At 33.6% G+C, this 24789-nt stretch overlaps 1 protein-coding gene across 1 annotated transcript; it reads left to right on the top strand.

Annotated features, from left to right (window-relative positions):
* The first annotated feature begins 21477 nt into the window (after window positions 1-21477).
* LOC139861725 (CSC1-like protein At4g35870) lies at window positions 21478-24286 on the top strand. Its single transcript, XM_071850223.1, has one exon. The coding sequence runs from the start codon at window positions 21695-21697 to the stop codon at window positions 24125-24127; it is 2433 nt and encodes an 810-aa protein (XP_071706324.1). The 5' UTR covers window positions 21478-21694; the 3' UTR covers window positions 24128-24286.
* Window positions 24287-24789: the final 503 nt, after the last annotated feature.

The following is a 24789-nucleotide window of genomic DNA, read 5'->3' as shown; positions in this document are numbered from 1 at the left end:
CATGAGAGGATCTATCTCGTAAAATGGGGAGGGCGCCGTGCAAATTAGCTTGATAAGACTAATGAATCAGATCCCCAGAAAGGATAATCTCCTTAAAGATCAAAAATCAGCTTTTAAGACTGATATTACTCAATCCTTGAGATTGACTTTTAAAGATTGAGAATTCAAACTCATGGAATTCGATGATATCTAAACTCGAGCTTGAACGAGAAAATATTTTGATCAAAATTACAAAACGATTTGATTTCTGAAAAACGCATTTTTAATGCGTTCATTACCATTGAACGTAAAATCCTAGGAATTCACCTAGAATTCATTAGGTCACCTGAACCAAATCGGGTGTCAACAGTAAGAACGGTGGTTGCATAGCATGGTCGAAGACAGGACCTTGTGCCAGACAGAAAAACTATAGGGTGATCTAAACTATTGCTCCTACCAAGGATAGTAATTGTATCCGACACGTTATAGACCATAATTAAAAGCATGTCACGGGACATTGCCTTAACAGTTGCTTGTTAAACGCTTTCCTTTACAACCAGATGGTAGTTTACCGAAAGGTAATATACGGAGCAAGTAAACTGGACGTGTTGCTTTCCCAATACAAGGTTAGCAAGTGGGTGACACAAAACCATAAGTTTTGAGCTAAAATTTTCAAATCTGAAACCCACCAAACCCACAAAAACATTTTGCAAACACCGTTGAAGGGTTATTTCGGAAAACTTATCTAGGGTAAAAGCTAGATTGAATTTTTAAAAGATCAAATGTTTTCATAAAGATCCAATTTCCTAAAGGATCTAAATTTTCATAGTCATGTGGGAGTGTAAACCACAACGTTACTATCATTGTTTATACCGCCGTATAGAAATCACTGATGTACAAAGTGTGAAGAATAAAATAAGTGATTCTAGTATTTTTATTTTCAAGACTATATTGTGTAGTGACCCGAACTTTTCCATGTTTATATATATTAATTGAGATTGATATTTACATGATTAAATGTTTCCAACATGTTAAGCAATCAAACTTGTTAAGACTTGATTAATTGAAATATGTTTCATATAGACAATTGACCACCCAAGTTGACCGGTGATTCACGAACGTTAAAACTTGTAAAAACTATATGATGACATATATATGGATATATATATAGTTAACATGATACTATGATAAGTAAACATATCATTAAGTATATTAACAATGAACTACATATGTAAAAACAAGACTACTAACTTAATGATTTTTAAACGAGACATATATGTAACGATTATCGTTGTAAAGACATTTAATGATATTCATACATGATAATATCATGATAATATAATAATTTAAAATCTCATTTGATATTATAAACATTGGGTTAACAACATTTAACAAGATCGTTAACCTAAAGGTTTCAAAACAACACTTACATGTAACGACTAACGATGACTTAACGACTCAGTTAAAATGTATATACATGTAGTGTTTTAATATATATTTATACACTTTTGAAAGACTTCAATACACTTATCAAAATACTTCTACTTAACAAAAATGCTTACAATTACATCCTCGTTCAGTTTCATCAACAATTCTACTTGTATGCACCCGTATTCGTACTCGTACAATACACAGCTTTTAGATGTATGTACTATTGGTATATACACTCCAATGATCAGCTCTTAGCAGCCCATGTGAGTCACCTAACACATGTGGGAACCATCATTTGGCAACTAGCATGAAATATCTCATAAAATTACAAAAATATGAGTAATCATTCATGACTTATTTACATGAAAACAAAATTACATATCCTTTATATCTAATCCATACACCAACGACCAAAAACACCTACAAACACTTTCATTCTTCAATTTTATTCATCTAATTGATCTCTCTCAAGTTCTATCTTCAAGTTCTAAGTGTTCTTCATTTATTCTACAAGTTCTAGTTACATAAAATCAAGAATACTTTCAAGTTTGCTAGCTCACTTCCAATCTTGTAAGGTGATCATCCAACCTCAAAAAATCTTTGTTTCTTACAGTAGATTATCATTCTAATACAAGGTAATAATCATATTCAAACTTTGGTTCAATTTCTATAACTATAACAATCTTATTTCAAGTGATGATCTTACTTGAACTTGTTTTCGTGTCATGACTCTGCTTCAAGAACTTCGAGCCATCCAAGGATCCGTTGAAGCTAGATCCATTTTTCTCTTTTCCAGTAGGTTTATCCAAGGAACTTAAGGTAGTAATGATGTTCATAACATCATTCAATTCATACATATAAAGCTATCTTATTCGAAGGTTTAAACTTGTAATCACTAGAACATAGTTTAGTAAATTCTAAACTTGTTCGCAAACAAAAGTTAATCCTTCTAACTTGACTTTTAAAATCAACTAAACACATGTTCTATATCTATATGATATGCTAACTTAATGATTTAAAACCAGGAAACACGAAAAACACCGTAAAACCGAATTTACGCCGTCGTAGTAACACCGCGGGCTGTTTTGGGTTAGTTAATTAAAAACTATGATAAACTTTGATTTAAAAGTTGTTATTCTGAGAAAATGATTTTTATTATGAACATGAAACTATATCCAAAAATTATGGTTAAACTCAAAGTGGAAGTATGTTTTCTAAAATGGTCATCTAGACGTCGTTCTTTCGACTGAAATGACTACCTTTACAAAAACGACTTGTAACTTATTTTTCCGACTATAAATCTATACTTTTTCTGTTTAGATTCATAAAATAGAGTTCAATATGAAACCATAGCAATTTGATTCACTCAAAACGGATTTAAAATGAAGAAGTTATGGGTAAAACAAGATTGGATAATTTTTCTCATTTTAGCTACGTGAAAATTGGTAACAAATCTATTCCAACCATAACTTAATCAACTTGTATTGTATATTATGTAATCTTGAGATACCATAGACAAGTATACAATGTTTCGACCTATCATGTCGATACATCTATATATATTTCGGAACAACCATAGACACTCTATATGTGAATGTTGGAGTTAGCTATACGGGGTTGAGGTTGATTCCAAAATATATATAGTTTGAGTTGTGATCAATACTGAGATACGTATACACTGGGTCGTGGATTGATTCAAGATAATATTTATCGATTTATTTCTGTACATCTAACTGTGGACAACTAGTTGTAGGTTACTAACGAGGACAGCTGACTTAATAAACTTAAAACATCAAAATATATTAAACGTGTTGTAAATATATTTTGAACATACTTTGATATATATGTATATATTGTTATAGGTTCGTGAATCAACCAGTGGCCAAGTCTTACTTCCCGACGAAGTAAAAATCTGTGAAAGTGAGTTATAGTCCCACTTTTAAAATCTAATATTTTTGGGATGAGAATACATGCAGGTTTTATAAATGATTTACAAAATAGACACAAGTACGTGAAACTACATTCTATGGTTGAATTATCGAAATCGAATATGCCCCTTTTTATTAAGTCTGGTAATCTAAGAATTAGGGAACAGACACCCTAATTGACGCGAATCCTAAAGATAGATCTATTGGGCCTAACAAACCCCATCCAAAGTACCGGATGCTTTAGTACTTCGAAATTTATATCATATCCGAAGGGTGTCCCAGAATGATGGGGATATTCTTATATATGCATCTTGTTAATGTCGGTTACCAGGTGTTCACCATATGAATGATTTTTATCTCTATGTATGGGATGTGTATTGAAATATGAAAGTTTGTGGTCTATTATTATGATTTGATATCTATAGGTTAAACCTATAACTCACCAACATTTTTGTTGACGTTTTAAGCATGTTTATTCTCAGGTGATTATTAAGAGCTTCCGCTGTCGCATACTTAAATAAGGACGAGATTTGGAGTCCATGCTTGTATGATATTGTGTAAAAACTGCATTCAAGAAACTTATTTTGTTGTAACATATTTGTATTGTAAACCATTATGTAATGGTCGTGTGTAAACAGGATATTTTAGATTATCATTATTTGATAATCTAAGTAAAGTTTTTTAAACCTTTATTGATGAAATAAAGGTTATGGTTTATTTTAAAATGAATGCAGTCTTTGAAAAACGTCTCATATAGAGGTCAAAACCTCGCAACGAAATCAATTAATATGGAACGTTTTTAATCAATAAGAACGGGACATTTCAGTTGGTATCCGAGCGTTGGTCTTAGAGAACCAGAATTTTTCATTAGTGTGTCTTATCGAGTTTGTTAGGATGCATTAGTGAGTCTGGACTTCGACCGTGTTTACTTGAAAAATGATTGCTTAACAAATTTTGTTGGAAACTATATATTTTTAACATGTGAATATTATGTGATATATTAATCTCTTAACGCGTTTGATATTATGTGCTAGATGTCTACCTCTAGAACAAGTCCCATTGACTCACCTAATAATAATGAAGAGTCAAATGTAAATTCGAATGATTCGTGGACTGAATCACAAGTTCCCGAAGAGGAACCGGAAGAAGAGTCGGAACCGGAAGAAGAATCGGAACCGGAAGAAGAAATAGAACCGGTGGGGGAAATAATAAAACGGTTAAGTAAAAGAAAATCCTCAACCAACCGACCAAGGTTAATTATGGTCAATGGTGTTTCCGCCAAGGAAGCAAAATATTGGGAGGATTACCAATTCTCCGATGAATCGGATTCCGACGAGAATTCCGATGATGTTATAGAAATTACCCCAACTGAATTTAAAAAGGCAAAAGAAAATAATAAGGGAAAGGGCATAAAAATAGAGAAATCTAATTCCAACCCCGATGAACTTTATATGTATCGTCAACCCCCGAAGTCCTTAAGTTGTAACAATGACCTGGGAACCTCTAAACCACCAGGTTTTTATAAACCAATGTGGAAAACGACGGCTCGTATTAGGGGAACATCATATATCCCTAGAAACTTGGCAAAACGAACCAAAACCGAAGAAGAAGAAACAAGCGAGTCGGAATAAGATAGTTGTATTCGTGTGGTGTAATATATGTAATATAGTGTGCTTATGCTTTATGATATATGTAAAAATTGCTTGTATTAATAAGTATTTTTTTTTTTATGAATCTAACTCTTGTCTATTTTTACAGTATAAAAACACAAAATGGATAGACAACCCAATATTTTAAGAGACCTACCCGGAGACATGATTGATGAAATCTTGTCTAGAGTCGGTCAGAATTCTTCGGCACAACTATTTAAGGCGAGATCAGTTTGTAAGACATTCGAAGAACGTTCCAAGAATGCCTTGGTTTATAAAAGGCTTTCGTTCGAAAGATGGGGGATATCACATTGGGAAATCCATAAGTTACGATGTGTTTACTTTGACGCATATATTGCGGGGAACCCAAATGCTATTTTACGCAATGGGTTAAGAAATTATTTTGACTCAATATATCCGAATATTGGACTTCGTGATTTAGAAAAAGCGGCTAACATGCAACATAAAGAAGCATGTTATACTTACGGATTAGTAATGTTCGCTTCTCACCAAAGTGAGAACAAGAACATCGGGCTACAACTATTAAAAAAAACGTTTCCACAAGTGACGGAGTCGGTAATTGGGGTAAGAAATGAGGTTTTTAGATTGTTACGGGACTGTTGGACATTACGTAACCCTCGTCCCTTTGACGATGTTACAACACGCTGTCTTATCAACGGCCATAACGGTTATGTTCCACAAGACCAAGGATGGGAAGTAATCCTAGTAAAACCAGAATGCATGACTTGTTTCTGGACGTATGAATTACGTGTCTTTATTGCCTTTGCTGAACGACTTGTGTACTAGCTAGAATTATCTTCACAACCATCTTGTATCAAATTTATTGTGTGCTATATTTCATGCTATATGTAAAATAAGCGGTATTGTAAGTTTGTAAAATATTGTGTAAAAGTTTGAACGCGAAATATTATTATAATCAGTTTTTCATATAGAATTGTAGTAGTTGAGTTGTATATTAGCTACTAAGTATGAACTTAACGGGTAGGTACTACCCGAATTTAAACTTATAAAACGCTAATATGAAGAAAAAGCTTTTATAAATGAGTTCATATTATGCTACGAAATACTATTAACTACACTTAATATTCTATATGATTAACTTGTTCCATTTGACTATTTTGAAGGAAATGGCACCGACTACTCGACACACCGTGAATATGAATGAAGAGGAATTCCGTACTTTTCTAGCTTCAAACATAGCCGCAGTACAGGCTGCGCTACATACCAACAATAACCTTGGATCTAGCAGTACAGGAAATCGTGTAGGATGCACCTACAAAGAATTCACTGCCTGCAAACCATTGGAATTTGATGGAACTGAAGGACCGATCGGATTGAAACGATGGACCGAGAAGGTCGAATCGGTGTTTGCCATAAGTAAGTGTACTAAAGAGGACAAAGTGAAGTACACTACGCATACCTTCACAGGTTCTGCGTTAACATGGTGGAATACCTATCTAGAGCAAGTGGGACAAGACAATGCGTACGCACTACCGTGGTCAGCATTCAAGCACTTGATGAACGAGAAGTACCGTCCCAGAACCGAGGTCAATAAGCTCAAGACAGAACTTAGAGGGTTACGAACCCAAGGATTTGATATTACCACGTACGAAAGACGATTCACAGAATTGTGCCTATTGTGTCCGGGAGCATTCGAAGATGAGGAAGAGAAGATCGACGCATTTGTGAAAGGATTACCGGAAAGAATCCAAGAAGATATAAGTTCACACGAGTCCGCCTCCATACAATAGGCATGTAGAATGGCTCACAAACTAGTGAACCAGATTGAAGAAAGAATTAAAGAATAGAGTGCTGAAGAGGCCAATGTGAAGCAAGTCAAAAGAAAGTGGGAGGAAAACGGTGATAAGAATCACCAATACAACAACAACAGCAATTACAACAATAATCGCAACAATTATCCCAACAATCGCAACATCAATCGCAACTACAACAAATGGCCCAACAACAACAACAACAACAACAACAACAACAACTACTACTACAACAATCATCCCAACAACAATAATAACCGCAACAACAACAATCAGAAGCAGCTATGCCAAAGGTGTGAAAAGTATCACTAGGGGTTCTGCACCAAATTTTGCAACAAGTGTAAAAGAAATGGTCATAGCGCGGCGAAGTGTGAGGTCTACAGACCAGGGGTTAATAGAACGAAAGGAACAAATGGTGTCGGAATGAGTAATGGCGGAGCAAGTAGTGTCGGAGCAAGTTATGCCAATGTAGTTTGTTATAAATGTGGAAAACCAGGCCACATTATTAGAAATTGCCCGAACCAGGAGAACACGAATGGACAAGGCCGCGGAAGAGTTTTCAATATTAATGCGGCAGAGGCACAGGAAGACCCGGAGCTTGTTACAGGTACGTTTCTTATTGACAATAAATCTGCTTACGTTTTATTTGATTCTGGTGCGGATAGAAGCTATATGAGTAGAGATTTTTGTGCTAAATTAAGTTGTCCATTGACGCCTTTGGATAGTAAATTTTTACTCGAATTACCAAATGGTAAATTAATTTCAGCAGATAATATATGTCGGAATCGAGAAATTAAACTGGTTAGCGAAACATTTAAGATTGATTTGATACCAGTAGAGTTAGGGAGTTTTGATGTGATAATCGGTATGGACTGGTTGAAAGAAGTGAAAGCAGAGATCGTTTGTTACAAAAATGCAATTCACATTATACGAGAAAAAGGAAAACCCTTAATGGTGTACGGAGAAAAGGGCAACACGAAGCTACATCTTATTAGTAATTTGAAGGCACAAAAACTAATAAGAAAAGGTTGCTATGCTGTTCTAGCACACGTCGAGAAAGTACAAACTGAATAAAAGAGCATCAATGATGTTCTCATTGCAAAAGAATTTCCCGATGTATTTCCGAAAGAATTACCGGGATTACCCCCACATCAATCCGTTGAATTTCAAATAGATCTTGTACCAGGAGCTGCACCAATAGCTCGTGCTCCTTACAGACTCGCACCCAGCGAGATGAAAGAACTGCAAAGTCAATTACAAGAACTTTTAGAGCGTGGTTTCATTCGACCAAGCACATCACCGTGGGGAGCTCCTGTTTTGTTTGTCAAGAAGAAAGATGGTACATTCAGGTTGTGTATCGACTACCGAGAGTTGAACAAACTTACCATCAAGAACCGCTACCCACTACCGAGAATCGACGACTTATTTGATCAACTACAAGGCTCGTCTGTTTATTCAAAGATTGACTTACGTTCCGGGTATCATCAAATGCGGGTGAAAGAAGATGATATTCCAAAGACTGCTTTCAGAACACGTTACGGTCATTACGAGTTTATGGTCATGCCGTTTGGTTTAACTAATGCACCAGCTGTGTTCATGGACCTTATGAACCGAGTGTGTGGACCATACCTTGACAAGTTTGTCATTGTTTTCATTGATGACATACTTATTTACTCAAAGAATGACCAAGAACACGGTGAACATTTGAGAAAGGTGTTAGAAGTATTGAGGAAGGAAGAATTGTACGCTAAGTTTTCAAAGTGTGCATTTTGGTTGGAAGAAGTTCAATTCCTCTGTCACATAGTGAACAAAGAAGGTATTAAGGTGGATCCGGCAAAAATAGAAACTGTTGAAAAGTGGGAAACCCCGAAAACTCCGAAACACATACGCCAGTTTTTAGGACTAGCTGGTTACTACAGAAGGTTCATCCAAGACTTTTCCAGAATAGCAAAACCCTTGACTGCATTAACGCATAAAGGGAAGAAATTTGAATGGAATGATGAACAAGAGAAAGCGTTTCAGTTATTGAAGAAAAAGCTAACCACGGCACCTATATTGTCATTGCCTGAAGGGAATGATGATTTTGTGATTTATTGTGACGCATCAAAGCAAGGTCTCGGTTGTGTATTAATGCAACGAACGAAGGTGATTGCTTATGCGTCTAGACAATTGAAGATTCACGAACAAAATTATACGATGCATGATTTGGAATTAGGCGCGGTTGTTTTTGCATTAAAGACTTGGAGGCACTACTTATATGGGGTCAAAAGTATTATATATACTGACCACAAAAGTCTTCAACACATATTTAATCAGAAACAACTGAATATGAGGCAGCGTAGGTGGATTGAATTATTGAATGATTACGACTTTGAGATTCGTTACCACCCGGGGAAGGCAAATGTGGTAGCCGATGCCTTGAGCAGGAAGGACAGAGAACCCATTCGAGTAAAATCTATGAATATAATGATTCATAATAACCTTACTACTCAAATAAAGGGGGCGCAACAAGGAGTTTTAAAAAAGGGAATTTAAAGGATGAAATACCCAAAGGATCGGAGAAGCATCTTAATATTCGGGAAGACGGAACCCGGTATAGGGCTGAAAGGATTTGGGTACCAAAATTTGGAGATATGAGAGAAATGGTACTTAGAGAAGCTCATAAAACCAGATACTCAATACATCCTGGAACGGGGAAGATGTACAAGGATCTCAAGAAACAATTTTGGTGGCCGGGTATGAAAGCCGATGTTGCTAAATACGTAGGAGAATTTTTGACGTGTTCTAAGGTCAAAGCTGAGCATCAGAAACCATCAGGTCTACTTCAACAACCCGAAATCCCGGAATGGAAATGGGAAAACATTACCATGGATTTCATCACTAAATTGCCAAGGACTGCAAGTGGTTTTGATACTATTTGGGTAATAGTTGATCGTCTCACCAAATCATCACACTTCCTGCCAATAAGAGAAGATGACAAGATGGAGAAGTTAGCACGACTGTATTTGAAGGAAGTCATCTCCAGACATGGAATACCAATCTCTATTATCTCTGATAGGGATGGCAGATTTATTTCAAGATTCTGGCAGACATTACAGCAAGCATTAGGAACTCGTCTAGACATGAGTACTGCCTATCATCCACAAACTGATGGGCAGAGCGAAAGGACGATACAAACGCTTGAAGACATGCTACGAGCATGTGTTATTGATTTCGGAAACAGTTGGGATCGACATATACCGTTAGCAGAATTTTCCTACAACAACAGCTACCATTCAAGCATTGAGATGGCGCCGTTTGAAGCACTTTATGGTAGAAAGTGCAGGTCTCCGATTTGTTGGAGTGAAGTGGGGGATAGACAGATTACGGGTCCGGAGATTATACAAGAAACTACCGAGAAGATCATCCAAATTCAACAACGGTTGAAAACCGCCCAAAGTCGACAAAAGAGCTATGCTGACATTAAAAGAAAAGATATAGAATTTGAAATTGGAGAGATGGTCATGCTTAAAGTTGCACCTTGGAAAGGCGTTGTTCGATTTGGTAAACGAGGGAAATTAAATCCAAGGTATATTGGACCATTCAAGATTATTGATCGTGTCGGACCAGTAGCTTACCGACTTGAGTTACCTCAACAACTCGCGGCTGTACATAACACTTTCCACGTCTCGAATTTGAAGAAATGTTTTGCTAAAGAAGATCTCACTATTCCGTTAGATGAAATCCAAATCAACGAAAAACTTCAATTCATCGAAGAACCCGTCGAAATAATGGATCGTGAGGTTAAAAGACTTAAGAAAAACAAGATTCCAATTGTTAAGGTTCGATGGAATGCTCGTAGAGGACCCGAGTTCACCTGGGAGCGTGAAGATCAGATGAAGAAGAAATACCCGCATCTATTTCCAGAAGATTCGTCAACACCTTCAACAGCTTAAAATTTCGGGACGAAATATATTTAACGGGTAGGTACTGTAGTGACCCGAACTTTTCCATGTTTATATATATTAATTGAGATTGATATTTACATGATTAAATGTTTCCAACATGTTAAGCAATCAAACTTGTTAAGACTTGATTAATTGAAATATGTTTCATATAGACAATTGACCACCCAAGTTGACCGGTGATTCACGAACGTTAAAACTTGTAAAAACTATATGATGAAATATATATGGATATATAGTTAACATGATACTATGATAAGTAAACATATCATTAAGTATATTAACAATGAACTACATATGTAAAAACAAGACTACTAACTTAATGATTTTTAAACGAGACATATATGTAACGATTATCGTTGTAAAGACATTTAATGATATTCATACATGATAATATCATGATAATATAATAATTTAAAATCTCATTTGATATTATAAACATTGGGTTAACAACATTTAACAAGATCGTTAACCTAAAGGTTTCAAAACAACACTTACATGTAACGACTAACGATGACTTAACGACTCAGTTAAAATGTATATACATGTAGTGTTTTAATATATATTTATACACTTTTGAAAGACTTCAATACACTTATCAAAATACTTCTACTTAACAAAAATGCTTACAATTACATCCTCGTTCAGTTTCATCAACAATTCTACTCGTATGCACCCGTATTCGTACTCGTACAATACACAGCTTTTAGATGTATGTACTATTGGTATATACACTCCAATGATCAGCTCTTAGCAGCCCATGTGAGTCACCTAACACATGTGGGAACCATCATTTGGCAACTAGCATGAAATATCTCATAAAATTACAAAAATATGAGTAATCATTCATGACTTATTTACATGAAAACAAAATTACATATCCTTTATATCTAATCCATACACCAACGACCAAAAACACCTACAAACACTTTTATTCTTCAATTTTATTCATCTAATTGATCTCTCTCAAGTTCTATCTTCAAGTTCTAAGTGTTCTTCATTTATTCTACAAGTTCTAGTTACATAAAATCAAGAATACTTTCAAGTTTGCTAGCTCACTTCCAATCTTGTAAGGTGATCATCCAACCTCAAAAAATCTTTGTTTCTTACAGTAGATTATCATTCTAATACAAGGTAATAATCATATTCAAACTTTGATTCAATTTCTATAACTATAACAATCTTATTTCAAGTGATGATCTTACTTGAACTTGTTTTCGTGTCATGACTCTGCTTCAAGAACTTCGAGCCATCCAAGGATCCGTTGAAGCTAGATCCATTTTTCTCTTTTCCAGTAGGTTTATCCAAGGAACTTAAGGTAGTAATGATGTTCATAACATCATTCAATTCATACATATAAAGCTATCTTATTCGAAGGTTTAAACTTGTAATCACTAGAACATAGTTTAGTAAATTCTAAACTTGTTCGCAAACAAAAGTTAATCCTTCTAACTTGACTTTTAAAATCAACTAAACACATGTTCTATATCTATATGATATGCTAACTTAATGATTTAAAACCAGGAAACACGAAAAACACCGTAAAACCGGATTTACGCCGTCGTAGTAACACCGCGGGCTGTTTTGGGTTAGTTAATTAAAAACTATGATAAACTTTGATTTAAAAGTTGTTATTCTGAGAAAATGATTTTTATTATGAACATGAAACTATATCCAAAAATTATGGTTAAACTCAATGTGGAAGTATGTTTTCTAAAATGGTCATCTAGACGTCGTTCTTTCGACTGAAATGACTACCTTTACAAAAACGACTTGTAACTTATTTTTTCGACTATAAACCTATACTTTTTCTGTTTAGATTCATAAAATAGAGTTCAATATGAAACCATAGCAATTTGATTCACTCAAAACGGATTTAAAATGAAGAAGTTATGGGTAAAACAAGATTGGATAATTTTTCTCATTTTAGCTACGTGAAAATTGGTAACAAATCTATTCCAACCATAACTTAATCAACTTGTATTGTATATTATGTAATCTTGAGATACCATAGACAAGTATACAATGTTTTGACCTATCATGTCGACACATCTATATATATTTCGGAACAACCATAGACACTCTATATGTGAATGTTGGAGTTAGCTATACAGGGTTGAGGTTGATTCCAAAATATATATAGTTTGAGTTGTGATCAATACTGAGATACGTATACACTGGGTCGTGGATTGATTCAAGATAATATTTATCGATTTATTTCTGTACATCTAACTGTGGACAACTAGTTGTAGGTTACTAACGAGGACAGCTGACTTAATAAACTTAAAACATCAAAATATATTAAAAGTGTTGTAAATATATTTTGAACATACTTTGATATATATGTATATATTGTTATAGGTTCGTGAATCAACCAGTGGCCAAGTCTTACTTCCCGACGAAGTAAAAATCTGTGAAAGTGAGTTATAGTCCCACTTTTAAAATCTAATATTTTTGGGATGAGAATACATGCAGGTTTTATAAATGATTTACAAAATAGACACAAGTACGTGAAACTACATTCTATGGTTGAATTATCGAAATCGAATATGCCCCTTTTTATTAAGTCTGGTAATCTAAGAATTAGGGAACAGACACCCTAATTGACGCGAATCCTAAAGATAGATCTATTGAGCCTAACAAACCCCATCCAAAATACCGGATGTTTAGTACTTCGAAATTTATATCATATCCGAAGGGTGTCCCGGAATGATGGGGATATTCTTATATATGCATCTTGTTAATGTCGGTTACCAGGTGTTCACCATATGAATGATTTTTATCTCTATATATGGGATGTGTATTGAAATATGAAATCTTGTGGTCTATTATTATGATTTGATATCTATAGGTTAAACCTATAACTCACCAACATTTTTGTTGACGTTTTAAGCATGTTTATTCTCAGGTGATTATTAAGAGCTTCCGCTGTCGCATACTTAAATAAGGACAAGATTTGGAGTCCATGCTTGTATGATATTGTGTAAAAACTGCATTCAAGAAACTTATTTTGTTGTAACATATTTGTATTGTAAACCATTATGTAATGGTCGTGTGTAAACATGATATTTTAGATTATCATTATTTGATAATCTACGTAAAGCATTTTAAACCTTTATTGATGAAATAAAGGTTATGGTTTGTTTTAAAATGAATGCAGTCTTTGAAAAACGTCTCATATAGAGGTCAAAACCTCGCAACGAAATCAATTAATATGGAACATTTTTAATCAATAAGAACGGGACATTTCATATTGCTTGAGGACAAGCAACACTCAAGTGTGGGAATATTTGATAATGCTAAAAACGAACATATATTTCATAGCATTATCCCTCAAGAAAGACAAGCTTTTAGTTGCAATTATTCTATTTACAAGTGATATTTGTTTAAATAATAAAAGGTGAAGACAAAAGACAGATTCCACGATTTGAAGACGCAAACGACCAAAAAGCTAAAAAGTACAAAGTACAATCAAAGTGGTTCAAATTATTGATGAGAAATGTCTCAAAATTACAAGAATACAAGACGCAAAATGCAAAATACAAGATATTAAATTGTACGCAAGGACGTTCGAAAATCCAGAACCGGGACCAGAGTCAACTCTCAACGCTCGACGCAACGGACTAAAAATTACAAGTCAACTATGCATATAAATATAATATAATATATAAATAATTCTTAAAATTATTTATATATTATATATATTTAATTAAACCGTCGGCAAGAAGAAAACAACCAAATGTGAGCTGTCCCAGCTGGCCATGCGATCACATGGCCAGGAAGAAGGAATTTCATGCAGTCGCATGACCCAAAAAGTGAGGCCACAATGCTATAAATTTCGCAGTTTCAGTCGAATGTAAACACATCTTTTTCTTTCTCTATCTCTCATGTATATATATATATATATATATATATATATATATATATATATATATATTATAATTTTAATTTTAATTTTAATAATAATAAGGGTATGTTAGCGAATGTTGTAAGAGTGTAAGTCAAAATTCTGTCCGTGTAACGCTACGCTATTATTAATCATTGTAAGTTATGTTCAACATTTTTAAATTAATGTCTCGTAGCTAAGTTATTATTATGCTTATTTAAACCGAAGTAATCATGATGTTGGGCTAAAATATTAAGACGGGGTAATTGGGCTTTGTACCATAATTGGGGTTTGGACAAAAGAACGACACTTGTGGAAATTAGACTATGGGCTATTAATGGACTTTATATTTGTTTAATTAAATGATAGTTTGTTAATTTAATATAATGATTTACAATTGGACGTACCTATAAATAACCATATACACTCGATCGGACATGATGGGCGGGATATTTATAAGTACTAATAATCGTTCATTTAACCGGACACGGGAATGGATTAATAGTCAATGGACTTATTAAAACAGGGGTGGATTATATACAAGGAAAATTGGTGTAATTATAGTTTAAGTCCCCATTTAGTTGGAATATTTGACTTCGGATATAAGGATAATTTGACGAGGACACTCGCACTTTATATTTATAACTGATGGACTGTTATGGACAAAAACCAGACGGACATATTGAATAATCCAGGACAAAGGACAATTAACCCATGATAATAAACTAAAATCAACTCGTCAAACATCATGATTACGGAAGTTTAAATAAGCATAATTCCTTTATTTCATATTTAATTGCACTTTTAATTATCGCACTTTAATTTATTGTCATTTTATTTATCGTACTTTTTAATTATCGCAATTTTATTTATCGTCATTTTATTTATCGCACTTTTATTTATCGCAATTTCATTATCGTTATTTACTTTACGCTTTAATTTAAGTTATATTTATTTTTAATATTTTACATTAGGTTTTAACTGCGACTAAAGTTTTAAAATCGACAAACCGGTCATTAAACGGTAAAAACCCCCTTTTTATAATAATAATACTACTTATATATATATATATATATATATTTATATTTTTACAAATATAGTTTTTAAAAATATAGCGTTAAACTTGGCTAAGATCCCTGTGGAACGAACCGGACTTACTAAAAACTACACTACTGTACGATTAGGTACACTGCTTATAAGTGTTGTAGCAAGGTTTAGGTATATCCACTCTATAAATAAATAAATAAATAACTTGTGTAAAATTGTATCGTATTTAATAGTATTTCCTAGTAAAAATTAATACTATTTCGTATACACCTCGCATAACATCAAGTATGAATGTTTTTGAAGTAGTGTTGGGAACTGAAGCATGATTTAGTATAATATAATGACACTTGATTAACGTGATTATATTACAGTAAGTCATGCTGAGTTTCTAATGTAACATGATGATTCACAGACCATAACGTCATCATGTGCCATGTTACACGACTTTTACATTCTACTAAATCTCTAAACAAAATCAAGAACATATTTTCTGGATAATTCTATCTTTTCCCATGAATTCTGATAATTTAACCAATCAAGATCGTACTATTACCATCTCTTTCTTAGAACATTATTCATGTTCATTCGAAATTCATATCTACAAATTCTTGACCATTATTCGTTTGACTTAAGGTCGAGAAGAGAAAACAAAAGTACGGAACTCCAGAATATAAAGGAAACAAAGGGAGTGGATTTATAAGGAAATATCCGACAGAGCAATCAAGACAGATTATCACATTTAATTAAAGAGATCCTAATCTCCTTAAATCTCGAAGAATCAGATCTTATAGATTTCCAAGATTTTCTTTTGAATCCCTTGAATTCCGGAATTCAACCAAGACAACGTCAAAAGCTAAGATGAATCTTTACTTCTTTATTTCGCTCTTTTGTGATAACTTCACTCGTACTCTTCGAGTAATCGAATTATCTTATCCATATTACTCAACAGTAATAAAACTTTATTTATCAGCTCATATGCGTCATGAAAACATACCTATTGTCAACCATGACGATCCCAATCAAATTTCGGGACGAAATTTCTTTAACGGGTAGGTACTGTGACGACCCGGAAATTTTCGACCAAATTTAAACTTAATCTTTATATGAATTTGACACGATAAGAAAAGTCTGTAATGTTGAGTCTCAAAATTTTGAAACTGTTTCAAATATTCAATACCCTTCGACTGCTCTCGACGATTCACGAACCACTATTTGTAAATAGATACATATATATATTTAAAATATATGAATTTGAAATATAAATTAAAATATTATATGACGTAATTGTTAGAATTAATAATGTAAAATAAAATAATATATAATAACTATTATTTAAAATATAACTATATATGTAAATAATGTATAATGAATATATATATATTTTTGAATTTATTTTGTAAGCAACAATAACGCTCAAATGTCATTCGATCGATAATAAGTAAGTTAAAATCAAACTTATATTATTTTAAAATAAACTGTGATTCGAAAATGAGTTTTAGAAATTATAGACTTATTAAAAATGTAGTTAGGAACTATTTGTTGAATTTTAAAATTTTTTATATTTTACTTGGGGTTGGGAGTGAATAATTAATGTAATTTTTTATTTAATAGTTAATGATCGAATTTTATACCATAATGTCCGAAATAAATAAAGATATTTAATATAAAAATTTGGGATTTTTCCGAAGACTTTTACCCGCCACTGATAAACAAAGGAGTAGGATGGCACCCCATGTTAAAACTAAGCAAACCAATGGATGTTAACTTATTCTAATTTTTACGTTTTTTATTTTATTTGTGGATGGATATTTTTCTTATAGTCAACTAATCACCATCATAATTGTTTTTCCTTGTCTGCCATATTCAAGTTTGTTTGCTGTCAATTGTTAATTTTATCAATAAGTTTAACACATGTTCCAACTATCTATTATATTACTAGTATAGGGATAGGGATATTATAAATACATATATTTAGTCACTATGATACAAACCATCTTTGTGCTACAATCGAGACCCCAAAACAACCTCCATTTGATTCGTTCAGCTGCTGCGATGATCGAGGTTATGAATGTTTCTATTGTTACTTCTGATGTAAACCACAACCACAACACCATCAACAAACCACTTGTTCATTTTTTTTTGTTGTTGTTTCTTTTTCTGTTTCTAATTGGTCCAGTCATCATATTACAATCACAACAAACACGAACCTTCTTCTGTTGCTATCTGCTACTTATTATTTTGCTGCTACAGCTCCCTTCTATTTTTATTTCGAATATAGTGAAAATATGTGATGATAATGATGCATGTTATCAAATAAGGAAGACGATCTACAGTGCTTATTAGTTTCATGTTTTTTTGTTAATTTCGCTGTTCTGCAGCTGTTTAATCAGCTCACCTACAGCAGCTATAGCTGCATTTGTCTCCTTCTTCTTCATGAGATCACCAACACCTTAAACCCACAACAAACCGCCACCACCATCGATAAACCACTTACAAAACACGATTTTTACTAGCATATTTTTGTTTTCTGTTTATATCCAACGAACAAGACACCCTCACCACCCCCACGACAACTTCGATCACCACCACAACCTCAAGCCACCATTTCTGCTGTAAACCCATCGAGTTCTTTATGTTGCCCGTTCATGTTTTCAACTCGAAAAAAATAAAACAATTAAAACCTGTAACTTCTTCTACTATTTTCGCGGTTGCAATTGAGGTTACAACATCTTGATCTTTTTTAAAGATGAAGTAAACATTGATAATAAAGATGGATAAATTGCGATATTTGTTTTTATTGTTGGTTGAGGCTGTCGGAAATCAAGAAGACAACAAGAACCCTTTTAAATTGTTAAACAATGCAACTTGGATTAATTAATCTACGTGAGTGTTTGGCCAGTTAAATGGATTTGCAATATGGGAATCTGTTGGGCCATGAGCTATTTATCTTTCATATTTCGGGTGGGCTGAAACAAAGGCACAGTTTCGGGTTAAAACTATTAAGTCAGTAGTATAGATCAGAGATGTCGAGCGGCTCAATTGGTTTGGGGTTATGTTGGGTACACGGGAGGTCATGGGTTCGAGTCCGGTTCGCGACAGTTTTTCTTTTAAGGCTTCTTTTGAGGTAGTCACTTAATCATCATTATTATTATTATTATTATTATCATTATTATTATTGATATTATTATTATTAATGTTGTTGTTATTATTATTTATTAATCAATTAGTGTTGTTATTATGTTAAAGTTAATATGATAATCAATATTATTATCACTCTTTGTTATTACTAAGTAAAACCACTAAGTATTACAAGTATTATTATTATCATTATATTTATTATTATTATGATTAATATGATTATTATTATTGTTATTATTATTAATTGTTATTGTTGATATTAATTATTGTTATCATTATAGGTAACACAAAAATTATTATTATTAATATTGTTTCTAACATAGATATATCTATAAAAGTATCATTTATTAACATTATTAGAATATTGGATACAATTATGAATAATATTAGTATTATTATGAAAATAATAACAGTATTATTTTCCATTAATATTGATATTAGTATCATTTCTATTAGTATAGTACCACATTTAAAATTTGTAATATCATTATTGTTATTATTATTATTGTTATAAGTACTATCTTAACATTTTTATTATTATTATTATTATTATTATTATTATTATTATTATTATTATTATTATTATTATTATTATTATTATTATTATTATTATTATTATTATTATTATTATTATTATATTTAATAACAGTGCTATTATTATTATTAAAACTTATTATCATTACTAATCATTTATTTAAAGTTATCATTTTAAAACAAAAATTATTATGATTATTAGTAATAACAATATCATTATTATTAAAAGTATTATGAAGATAAAAATAAAAGTTTTAAAAATATTATTATAAGTATATATTAACTAAATTAACAAATTATTTTAGAAATACTCATATATAACAATTTAGGCATTTTTACTATAACACTAAACATATATATCTATATATAACTATAATAATATTAATCATTTTGAATATATACACAAATTAAATATACATAATATATAAATTAAAGATATAATAAATGAATTTGTTCAGTTACGATTAAATGTTTTAATATATATATATACAAATGATATAGGTTCGTGAATCCGAGGTCAACCCTACACTTGTTAAATGACGTCATATGTATTTTTACTACAAAATACAGTATGGTGAGTTTCATTTGCCTTTTTGCCCTTTATATTTTTGGGCTGAGAATACATGCGCAATTTTTTATAAATGTTTTGCGAAATAGACACAAGTAATTGAAACTACATTATATGGGTGAATGACCGAAGCCGAATATGCCCCTTTTGCTTGGTAACCAAAGAATTAGTAAACCGATCTACTAGTTGACGCCAATCCTAAAGACAGATCAATTGGGCCTAACGAACCCCATCCAAAGTACCGGATGCTTTAGTACTTCGATGTTATTTTTATCATGTCCGAAGGATTTTCTGGAATGATAGGGGATATTCTTATATGCATCTTGTTAATGTCGGTTACCAGGTGTTCACCATATGAATGATATTTTTGTCTCTATGCATGGGACGTATATTTATGAGAACTGGAAATGAAATTCTTGTGGTCTATTAAAATGATGAAAATGAATGATTATGATAAACTAATGAACTCACCAACCTTTTGGTTGACACTTTAAAGCATGTTTATTCTCAGGTATTAAAGAAATCTTCCGCTGTGCATTAGCTCATTTTAAGGATATTACTCGGAGTCATTCATAACATATTTCGAAAGACGTTGCATTCGAGTCGTTGATTTCAGTAAAGATTATGATTAAGTAAATGACAGATTAGATCATTTATAGATGGATATTATGAAATGGTATGCATGCTTGTCAACTTTCGATGTAATGAAAGTTTGTCTTTTAAAACGAATGCCATGTTAGTAAAATGTATCATATAGAGGTCAAGTACCTCGCGATGTAACAAACTATTGTGAATCGTTTGTAATCGATATGGACTTCGTCCGGATGGATTAGGACGGGTCGCTTCACTTGCATAGCACAGATGAAAGAAGTGTATATCAAAAGTGACCGAACAAAACACATACTTCCTAGATTCTTCTCATACACTTAAGATCTCATCAAGGACAACCAGATTGAAATGAGATATGTTCAATCCAGCAAAAACTCTGCCGATCTTTTCACCAAAGCACTTCCAACTGCTATTTTCAGAACGCATGTTCACAATATTGGCATGAGGCATGTTCAAAAGATGTAACAGCTCAGCGATTTCTACTTGAGGGGGAGTCAACTCCATGCTGCACTCTTTTTTCCTTAGCTAAAGTTTTTTCCCACCGAGTTTTCTTTAGTAAGGTTTTTAATGAGGCAGTTCAAGTTGATCTCTAACAAAGCAAAATTGTCATCCAAGGGGGAGTGTTGTAATATCATAAAAGTCATGATATATGGCCGACAATTTATGTCCACACATTTATCAATCCATCCCATAAAGTAAAAGACAAAATTATAATTAATATCTTGTGATTGCACAGTAAATCTTGTAATATAAATAAGGCCTCTATGTTAGCCTTTATGATACACACAGATATTTTCATAATATAAACTATTTACTACTTTTTATGAACTCTTGTTCATCTACATATATTAGTATGAATACTTGTAAAAAGAATAATCAAAAGGTAGTTACATACTACAAAAGTTACAACAATTTTATTATTTTATTATTTTTTTCTAAATAATCATCCATCTCTCTTTTCTTCCGAAAGATACCAATCTGTTCTGTCTCTCTCGCCAAGTTAACCTTCCCCGACTCCCGACCAATACAACTTCAAATCCACCACTTCAACCAAAACCCTAACCCTAGATTCCCAAATCCAATTCCCAAACCTGAAGTTCAATTCTCTTCAAATTTCAATAATTCACTCTATGAATACACCAATCCCCTATCAATTATAGGTTCACGAGCCCTAATTTCACTCCCATCATGAACCTCGCACCTCAATCACCGTTCAACACCATGACCGATCACGCCATCTCCATCTCGCCGTCGTCTGCCGGCGACGATTACCTCGAACCAACATGGTACGGAAACATACAGTACCTTCTGAATATATCTGCTATCGGCACAATCACCTGCGTTCTCATTTTCCTTTTCGTTAAGCTCCGTAGCGATCACCGTCGCATGCCCGGTCCGACCGCCGTTGTATCTAAGCTTCTCGCCGTTTGGCACGCCACCGGTCGTGAGATTGCGCGCCACTGCGGTGCTGATGCCGCGCAGTATCTGTTAATTGAAGGTGGTAGCTTTTCGTTAATTATATTGATTTCGATTTTTTCTGTTACTGTATTGTTGCCATTGAATATGTATGCTGGAACGGTTTCTATGGTTGATCAGTTTTCGATGACGACGATTAATCATATAGCGAAAGGTTCGGGTTTACTTTGGGTTCATTTTGTGTTTCTCGTGTTTGTTGTTGTGTTAGTTCACTATGGAATTAATGAAATTGAAGGGAGATTGAAAATTACTAGGTTTAGAGATGGATATGGGAACCCTAGTGATCCTAGTAGTGCGAATTCATCTGCTATATTTACGTTAATGATACAAGGAATACCGAAAAATTTAGGGACTGAAAAAGATGCCTTGGTTGAGTATTTTCGACATAAGTATCCAGGAAAGATTTATAAGGTAATCGTACCGATGGATTTATGCGCTTTGGATGATTTGGCGACAGATTTGGTTAAAGTTAGGGAAGATGTTACGAAATTAGTGAGTAAAATGGAATCACAAGCTTTGTTGTATGAAGATATGAACTATGGAATCATGGTTGAGTCTTATGATGGAATAAGAGGAAAGTTGGATGCTTTATGGCAAGAAGTGAAGGATTTATGGAGGCGGATTAGTGATGCATTAGGGTTTTCGGATGATGAAAGATTGCGAAAATTGCAGGAACGAAGAGCTGATTTAGAGATGGAAATGGCGGCTTATAAAGATGGAAGAGCAAAAGGTGCTGGAATTGCATTTGTGGTGTTTAAAGATGTTTACACTGCGAATAAGGCAGTTCAAGATTTTCGTAATGAAAAGAAGAAACGGGTCGGGAAGTTTTTTTCTGTTATGGAGTTGCAACTTCAGAGGAATCATTGGAAGGTTGAAAGGGCGCCATTAGCAACTGATATATATTGGAACCATTTGGGGTCAACAAAACTATCTCATAGGCTTCGAAGGGTGTTTGTGAACACATGCTTGTTATTACTGCTCTTGTTTTGCAGTTCTCCTCTTGCTGTAATTAGTGCTCTTAAGAGTGCTGGGAGGATTATTAATGCAGAAGCAATGGATAATGCTCAATCATGGTTTGATTGGTTGCAAAGCTCAAGCTGGTTAGCAACTATAATATTTCAGTTTTTACCAAATGTTCTTATTTTCGTGAGCATGTATATTGTGGTCCCGTCTGCTTTATCTTATCTGTCCAAATTCGAGCGTCATCTTACTGTTTCCAGTGAGCAACGGGCTGCACTTTTGAAGATGGTGTGTTTCTTTTTGGTAAACCTGATTCTGTTGAGAGCACTCGTTGAATCATCTCTAGAAAGTGCAATTTTGAAAATGGGTCGGTGCTATTTGGATGGTGAAGATTGTAAACGGATCGAAGAGTATATGAGTGCTTCGTTTTTGTCAAGATCGTGTCTTTCATCCGTTGCATTTCTCATCACAAGTACTTTTTTGGGGATTTCGTTTGATTTATTAGCACCAATCCCTTGGATTAAAAGGAAACTTCAAAAGTTCAGAAAGAACGATATGTTGCAACTTGTACCAGAACAAAGTGAGGAGTATGCACTTGAAGAAAATCAAGATAACGAGGGTCTTGAACGACGCTTAATTATTCCAAATGAAACGGATGACATACACGAACATGATCTTTCTGATTATCCCATAAGCAGGACGTCACCTGTGCCTAAACAATCGTTTGATTTCGCACAATACTACGCGTTCAATTTGACAATTTTTGCACTGACGTTAATTTACTCTTCGTTTTCTCCACTAATTGTTCCTGTGGGTGCAATTTATTTCGGGTACAGGTATGTGGTTGACAAGTACAACTTTTTATTCATCTACAGAGTTCGAGGGTTTCCTGCTGGAAACGACGGGAGATTGATGGATACGGTGTTGTTTATAATGAGAATTTGTGTTGATCTGTTCTTAATCTCGATGCTGTTATTCTTTTCGGTTAGAGGGGATTCGACGAAGTTGCAAGCTATATTTACGCTAGCGGTTTTAGTAGTGCATAAGCTTTTACCTTCTGAGAATGATGGGTTTCAGCCTGCATTATTGCAAAGCATACAAACTGTTGAGAATGTTATAGATGGACCTATTGATTATGAGGTTTTCTCTGAACCTAAATTTGAATGGGATACATATCATTCTTGATCTCTTTATTAAAATACAATATGCTTTGCACTAAATTTATGTACTTGTTTTAATGGAGATGTACAGATATATTCACTTGTGTATGAGAAGTTTTGTTGATGTTGAACTCTTTTAAACCAGTATAAGCTCTTTATAGACCTCAGATGCTATGCTTTATAAGATGCTACCTAAAAAATTCATCCTGAACATGCAATCTGTTTTACTTCCTCGTTAAGGGTGTGTTTGGCATTGGAAGTTGGAATTTTTATGAGAATCTAAACTTGGTTTTTTTGAAAGCTCAGGCCATCAGTAATATTTGGTGACCAAATTTTTGTAGCTCATGTAAAAAACAAGCTTTAAAAGGGAAGCTAGTTGCACTAAATTTTAGAATAAGCTCTTAGAGGAGAGGGTGTCCCTTGTCAATATCACCGTCCACCACTGACGGCGGCTCTTGAAATGGATACCGGCAGCTGGATGTCTATTCGGGCATCGGTTTTCCGAGGTGAGTATACCGACGGTGGATTTTTTCTTTTGATATTCTATTTTCTAATTAGTCAACGGCTCTATTTTTGAGTCAACAGCAAGCGTCGATTTATTGGCGTCTTGACTGCCGTTTAAAGCCTAAATTGAATTGCATGCAGGATTTAAAACCCATGGAAATTTGATTCTACCATTTTCATGGC

The sequence above is a fragment of the Rutidosis leptorrhynchoides genome, chromosome 8 (genome assembly GCF_046630445.1).
Source record: "Rutidosis leptorrhynchoides isolate AG116_Rl617_1_P2 chromosome 8, CSIRO_AGI_Rlap_v1, whole genome shotgun sequence".
Classification (NCBI taxonomy): domain Eukaryota; kingdom Viridiplantae; phylum Streptophyta; class Magnoliopsida; order Asterales; family Asteraceae; genus Rutidosis; species Rutidosis leptorrhynchoides.
Note: the sequence above shows the minus strand (reverse complement) of the source record. Positions and strands in the feature narration are given on the sequence as shown.